Source organism: Egretta garzetta, unplaced genomic scaffold, assembly GCF_000687185.1.
Source record: "Egretta garzetta isolate BGI_Z169 unplaced genomic scaffold, ASM68718v1 scaffold230, whole genome shotgun sequence".
NCBI classification, from domain to species: domain Eukaryota; kingdom Metazoa; phylum Chordata; class Aves; order Pelecaniformes; family Ardeidae; genus Egretta; species Egretta garzetta.
The window spans coordinates 207,896-214,827 of NW_009258281.1; the positions used below are offsets into that span (position 1 = coordinate 207,896).

Here is a 6,932-nt window from a genome sequence, read left to right on the forward strand (position 1 = left end):
AGAGCGGTTATAGGACACCCCAGAACTGCTCTGCTCAGGACATGCTCCACATAGCACTTGAGATGCTGTTTGAAGATGCCACTCTAAGCGAGTCCTTAGCCGGGAGCCCCTGCAAACCCCTCTTTGATTCCATGGGCATGGAGAGTGGAACAATGCGCAATGACACCTTTAAAGAAATGTTCCAGCTTGCCACGACAAACCTGAAACAGTCTCCAGAGTTTGCTGCTGTCTACAAGAGCAGCAGTGAACGCTTTTCCAAGGAGCTGTCATGCATCATCCAGTCTCTGCATTTTTCTCTGAGTTTCCTTTCCAAATTAAACCTGGTCTCTGAGCTGGAAAACTCTTGGGTACAGGAGAAGACAAGAGCTCTGACAGCTGTCACGGATGGGCTTCTGCGTGGTAATGCCTCCTGTCCCATCCCAGTCCAAGATGTGGGTGACGTGCTCCCATCTCAGCTTTTGAACATGCTTAGTCCTTTCATGCTGAATGAAACAGCACTAAACTCCCTAAATTTCTCTGGCAGCTTAGCAGGCTGGAATAACCTGTCCATGCTCTTCAGTGTAGCACAGGATGATCTCCACATGAATGATCTGCTGCAGAGACTCGAAGGCGCCTTCAACCTCACCAAATGGAGTTATTACTCAAGCATCTGGGATGCGGTTGACAGTTTCCTAAACACCAAAAGGGATCTAATGGAAGCAGCTGACTTTGCAAAGTTGTTGGAAGCAGTGGCAAATGGCTCTGCCAACAAGGTGTCAGCTCTAGAAATCATAGAAGCCAGTCACTACATTCTCGAGAGGCTGAACGTCTCTTATCTGCTAAATGAATTTGATAAAAGTTCCAGTTCGGCTTTTGTCTCTAACAAAACTAGTTTTGACAGTGTGTTTGATATTGTCGCTCATCACTTCATTGTCCTGGCAGAAACCCTGTACAACAAGACCCTACCTTGGACTCAGAGTGACCAAACTCTGTCACCAACCAGTTTGATCTCACAGTGAGTTTGCTTTTTGAGTATTGTAATTGCATTTATCGGTAGTGACCACCATTCTCATTCCAGCATGTGAAGTATGTAATTTTCTTCCAGTGGAGCAGCTTAAGCCTGAAATGACCATAATGTAGGACACTAGGTCTAACAGGGGTTTATTTGAAGAAGAGGATGTTTTTCCTTGAACAGAACATACAGCTAAAAGTGAGACTTTCAAAAATTTTCTGTGTTGGCATGTATCAGTTCACAGTGGAAGTAGAATCCTGTAGGAGGCTTGCCGCCAGTCGGTAAACTCTTCAGAAAGCCCTTCTTTGTGGTACGACTCTAATTTTTGATTCTCAGTCTCCCCTAGGCATGCCTTTCCATCTATATCTTGCATCCATGGTGAACCTTTCCAGTGTGTTTTCGTATATGTATGGTTTGAGAGTGAACGAGAGCTTTGGGAGACAACCGCAAAAAGAATTTATGAAATAAAATTGGGAGGGTACCCACTTAGGAGATGTCATGTGAGACACATGGCTTCATCTGGAATTCTTATTTACACTGCCAAGGAACAGCATCTACACAGCTGACAGGTTGCTTGCTAATATACCTTGTTTCTGAAAGAGAAGTTGATTTAAAATCCTATTTATTTTTCAGATTTCTGTTTTTAGAATTTGAAAACACCATCTTACAGGTGACAGTGAATAACAGCTATAACCATTACCTGATGTGTTTAATAAATGCCACTGAAGTTGAAGACAGCAAATTGACAGGTAATCGTGATTTCATTAATGTTGTGGGACCTCAGCTGGAATATGTTGTACCTGTCTTTTCAAAGTATTTTGGCTAATGACAGGAAGGAATGGTGCTACATGTTTTCATCCTCTGGCAATTAACTGGAGCTGTGAGACCTTGGGAAGCCAGTCGCCTTTTTTATTTGAGTTATGTCACATGGCTGATACAAGTTTTCCATCCAACTCTATCCAAAAGGCATGTCTGCTCTTTGCTGTGTGATGACAGGTTGCTGACACTCATAAAGAAATCTTACAAATGGAAACCTATATTCCCTTCACAGCTTTATGTACCCGTAAGATGACAGCAGTTATTTTCGAGAGTTAACATGGTATTTCACATAGATACTCATTGTATGAGCTTATTGTAAAACCTGAGAGGTTTATCTGCTCACGGAATAGATACCTTGTGCGTTCTGAAGGGCGCTGTCAGAAGTTACTAATATGGGGTGGATTTATTTAGGACGAGAGCACCTACTCGGAGTGGATCTGTTATAGCCCAGATTACAACCTAGGTCTTGGTCTGTGATTTTGGAAGTCCTGAGCCATGTGAATTTGGTGGAAAATAGAAATGCTCAGTAGGTCTCAGAATAAAAGTGCCGATATGCCCGTCTGCCAAGTTTCTGCAACTCTGGCGTTTTTGTCTCGAGTAACTTTTGTTTTCTTCCTTGTACAGAAAACATCACACTGCTTTTGAAGCCAACTCATCTGAAGAAGAACTCTTTTATGCAAAATAATACCTCTGAGAAACATTCATCCATACCAGAGCTCCTGAAGCTAAAAGTGAGTCTGCTTAAAATGCTGACTTGAAGGACATCCCACAGTGATACATGAATGTGCAATGGAGGTTTTGAAAAACAGCATATGGGAAAAAAGTTTCTTAAAAGAACGGCTGATAAAAACTAGGACTAGAACTCTGTTTTCTGCCTGCTGCCTATAATGTCACCATTAAACTGGGCTGAGGAACTTGTTCTTATACGAGTCCCTACCGAGCATACACCCATTTTTTCTGTTAAGGTAGAGGTGTTCCTGTCCTCCCAGTCTGTTGCATAGAATGGCTCCTGTTTTCCACCAGCCATCTCAAAGAAATGAGCACTGCATAGGTTGCCAGTGGCAGCATATTCCTCGTAAATCAGTGCACCAGGAGTTTTTAAGTTTGGTACACTGAGACTTAGCAAAGCACCTTGCAGAGCTGAGATTGGTCCAGAATGCCTCAGCTTCATTTGAGAAGTACATAGGGAGGAGTTTTCGAAGGCACAAATAGCAGTTAGTTACCTCTGCCCTCCTGCAAATCCTCTGCCCTGGAATTGTGCATACCCAATTGGCAGTGATAAGCACCACTAACTTAGTTACCACTATGCCTAAGGAGCTATACCAAGACCAGCGTGGCTGGGGAACCAAGTCCCCACATGCTCACAACACCCTAATTGTTTCTGAGACTAACCACCTAAGCAATATTGATTCATGGATTTCCCTCACCAGCTTTGGATTTGGCAATGCCTCATTTGGATAAAATGCTTCGTACACCGTACATACATGACTGCACTAATAACATGTATGCACTTTATTTCTCTGCATGAGAAAGAATTAAAAAGTCTTTTTAGTAAAAGATAACGGTATGCAATGCTGTTGCTGCTTAATATACCTGTAACAATAATATGACGAGCCTCAGTGTGACAGGTACTCGTAGGCGCAAAACAGAAAACAGTTCTTGCCATAAAAGACTGAGAATGTAAACAATTATGTCAGACAAGAGGGGAAACCCATAATAGCAGAGTAGGCAAAGGACTATAATTTTACACAGGTTGCCAGATGCGGAAGTCCTGACTTCTAGCCAACTCCATTTCATATGCTGTAGTAGAGATGACCAGGTGGAATCCAAAAGGCTAAACCTGTTGCACAAAGTAGATTTATATGGTCTCTGGGAAGGTTAATTGGTCAACAGGTAAGTCCAAGTTGAGCATTGCTATGCATGTGTGTTGGGCAGGGGAAATATGTTAAGGCTTGCAAGGTTTATTAGAACCTGTGCAATGTTGTATAGCCAGGTCTGCTATAAACTCATGTAGGAATGATTGTTGTGAACTGTTCTATTGGAGACCTTTTGAGTGAACTAAAAATATATATTAAGTCCTAAAGAAAAATGGAAAGGGACAGCTAGACTCTTTAATACTTGCCTTTTATAATTCTGTCATCTAACTGGTGTTTGTGCATTTGTCTTCCTTTTCAAAATTTCCTTTGAAGATTTCTCGCCTCCGGGATCTGACAACACTTCTTTGTGACTATGAGAGCTTTAAGTCGATACAGCATATTTGCCATCTCCCTAATGTTAGCTTTGGAGAACTGTGTGAACAAAGTCAAACTCGTGAGCAGCTCCTCCGTGCTATTGAACTGAGCAATCAAGTTGTGACCAATGTACTGAATCACAGAAGAATCTCACAAGAGCTGCAAAATATACTGATTGGGGATGCCACAAATATCCAGGCACAAATGAAGTGGTGAGGCTCTGCTTCTGAGTTAGACTGCTTTAGTATTCTATTTATGAAATGATGAAATGGCTTCTTGCCACCTTCTCATATTTCCAATTTTGTTGGTTGTTTTGTCTTTCCAATTTAGGTTTCAAGAAAATGTACCAGAAATTGCTTTCTTTCAAGAGATCCCTCAATATATGACTACTTTGAATTCCATGTTGAACATCACTGAGAATTTAACAGATTCCAGCAAGCAAGGTAGTTTTTTGTATTTACTTTACGATGTTGTAAAGACCATCACTGGTATAATAATTTCTGCTGAGAATCTCGAAACTTGTTTACCTGCCAGAAGGAAGTGGGATTAATGAAATAACCATGCACCATGTCCTTGGGACCTTTATCTAGGGTAATTCTAGAGCCCATTCTAGACTACACTCTTGTTTTCTGTACTGCCCAAAAAGTCCTCTGTGCTGAAAGTCCCAAGTCTTTATATTTGAGCAACTTTTGCTATCAATAGACCTCTCAACTTGAGCCCACAAATCAGACTAAAACCTAGGAAATATGACTTTATTTTGCAAATTTATTTTTTTTTATCAGCAGTGAGGTACACTGCTTCTACACTTCACCTGAAGTCCTCTCTGTGTGCTTGAGATTGCTGTATGTCTGGAGAAAGCTGTTACGTCAATTGTTCTTTGATCATTCTTTACAGAAAAGTTAAGAGATGTGTTTAAAAATGTGGACCAGCTCAAACAGGATCTCAAAAATGCAACAGGAATGTCCACAGCCAGTATTGATGCTCTTCTGGAAGCATCTCTACCGGAAAACAGCAGTCAGGTAAGTTTGCTGTCATCCTGGTGGGAGATCTCGTTGCTTTCTACCTCTCAGACCATTAAAACCAGAGTTTGTTAGTGAATGCAGCTAAGCAGATCACTGCATGTGTGGCAGCACAGAGAGCGCTAGGTGATCCCACAGGGATAGAGATTAGGAGCATGTTGTGGATCAAAATAGCCATCAGAAATGCAGTAAGAGCAGTCATAGACATCAGTTCAGCCATTGGAGACCAAGAGCCATATAGTTTCTGTGGCTGTCACCAGTAGCTGGTGAGCAGCCATGCAGTACCTGGTGAGTGATTGCTCCGATTCCTAGCAAGGGCACAGTTCACAGACTAATGAGGACCCAGTGGGGTCCTTGGTGGTGTCCTGAGTGCTGAGGAGTTGTTGCAGTCCAAGTGGAAAACACACTTCTAGCCACAATTTGTGAGCATGCTCAGGGTCCAAAAATAGCCTCCTGTAATGAGAGATGAGCTTGCCTTCCTCAGCCTCCTGCGCAAGCAGCTCCAGATGCTTTCCCCCTTCCCAACTGTCTTGTATGGACTGAGCCACAAAGAGCGTGCTCTTTTCCGAACTTTACATGCATCAGTCAATGGGAAACTGAAGCCACAAAAGCTTGTACTACTGTTCAAGCTGGGCAATAAACTACAGTCTTTAGGATTTGTCCCTTGGTGCGGGAGTAATGGGTAGGTGTCTTCTGGTTCTCAGGGCTGAAATATGACACTGTGGAAAGAACAACAGCAAGGCAAGATTAATCCGTGCATACTGGAGCGAGCAGTCTGCCCTCTAACAAATCTTTTCTTCCTTTGTGCAAACACAGCTCATTTCTCAGATCATTCAGCTGGAGTCTTGTCATGTCCGTCCTGCTGACCCACAGCTGCAAACAGTAGCGGAGGAGTTCTGCAATCTCCCTCTTTCAGAGAGGACTCGTGAGATGTACATCCTGGGGATCACACTGTTACGACACGTAGACATTTACAATTTCTTATACAAGGTTAGCGCTGGATTTGTAGAGTGCTTTCTATAGTCTTTGCTGCATGTAGTGGCTGAAAGGTCATAAAATATTGCAGTGGCCAGAAGCTATGCTGATTTACACAAGCCAAAGATCAGGCTTTGCTCATGCAGTAATTTTTATTGCATATCCATGCTGTGACAGTATGGATACAAATGAGGATCCCAGCTGGTGTAAACCAGCAAACCTCATTTAAAGGCACTGGGCCTACTCTAAATGCCGCCCTATCTGCTAGTATCGTTTATATGCTGTCACAACCTCTTGAACATTCCCAGCTGAGTTCAGGCTTCCCAAAAATAACGCACTGGACTAATTTTTTTTTTATTCCTCGAAAAGGGCAGCCCAGGAAAAAGTCCTGTAAAACCTATTTTCCAAATCTAGTTGGCACTGCTAAGTTACTAAATGATTCAAATATCCTGTGCACACAACTGCATAAACAGCATGTAAAAATACCATTCATGGAGAAGTGTGTATTGAATACATATTTAAAAATGCTACAGAAGTGATCCTGGGGGAAAAAAAAAGTTATTAAATGAGAGTGCCAATTAATTTGGCTCAGGTCAAAAGTCACTCATAGTGTTTGACATCTATGTTGTGTGAAATGCTACCTCTTAGAGACTCGGGTTATATCCCAGCCAATATCTGATACACATTTCCCAACTGTAGGTGTTTGGAAACATACACTGTTCAGAATATGTAATATTCAGGGGAGCGGTTTGCAAAAGTACTTGGGGATTTAGGAATATAAATCCCATTCATTTCCCATGGGACATCCACTCCCTGAGCCTTGTAACAGTTTTGCAAATCCCACAATCTTTGTCTTGGAATTAACACGATATGGGCATGTACGTGCGTGTGCACCCA

At 42.2% G+C, this 6,932-nt stretch overlaps 1 protein-coding gene across 1 annotated transcript in view; it reads left to right on the top strand.

Annotated features, from left to right (window-relative positions):
- ABCA12 (ATP binding cassette subfamily A member 12) overlaps positions 1–6,932 on the top strand; it is an 88,938-nt gene that overhangs the window by 34,752 nt on the left and 47,254 nt on the right. Inside the window, exons 11-17 of the mRNA XM_009636586.2 lie at positions 3–994; positions 1,625–1,740; positions 2,435–2,541; positions 4,000–4,253; positions 4,372–4,484; positions 4,936–5,060; positions 5,877–6,050. Of these exons, the coding sequence (XP_009634881.2) occupies positions 3–994; positions 1,625–1,740; positions 2,435–2,541; positions 4,000–4,253; positions 4,372–4,484; positions 4,936–5,060; positions 5,877–6,050 (1,881 nt within the window). The remainder of the gene's footprint in view (positions 1–2; positions 995–1,624; positions 1,741–2,434; positions 2,542–3,999; positions 4,254–4,371; positions 4,485–4,935; positions 5,061–5,876; positions 6,051–6,932) is intronic.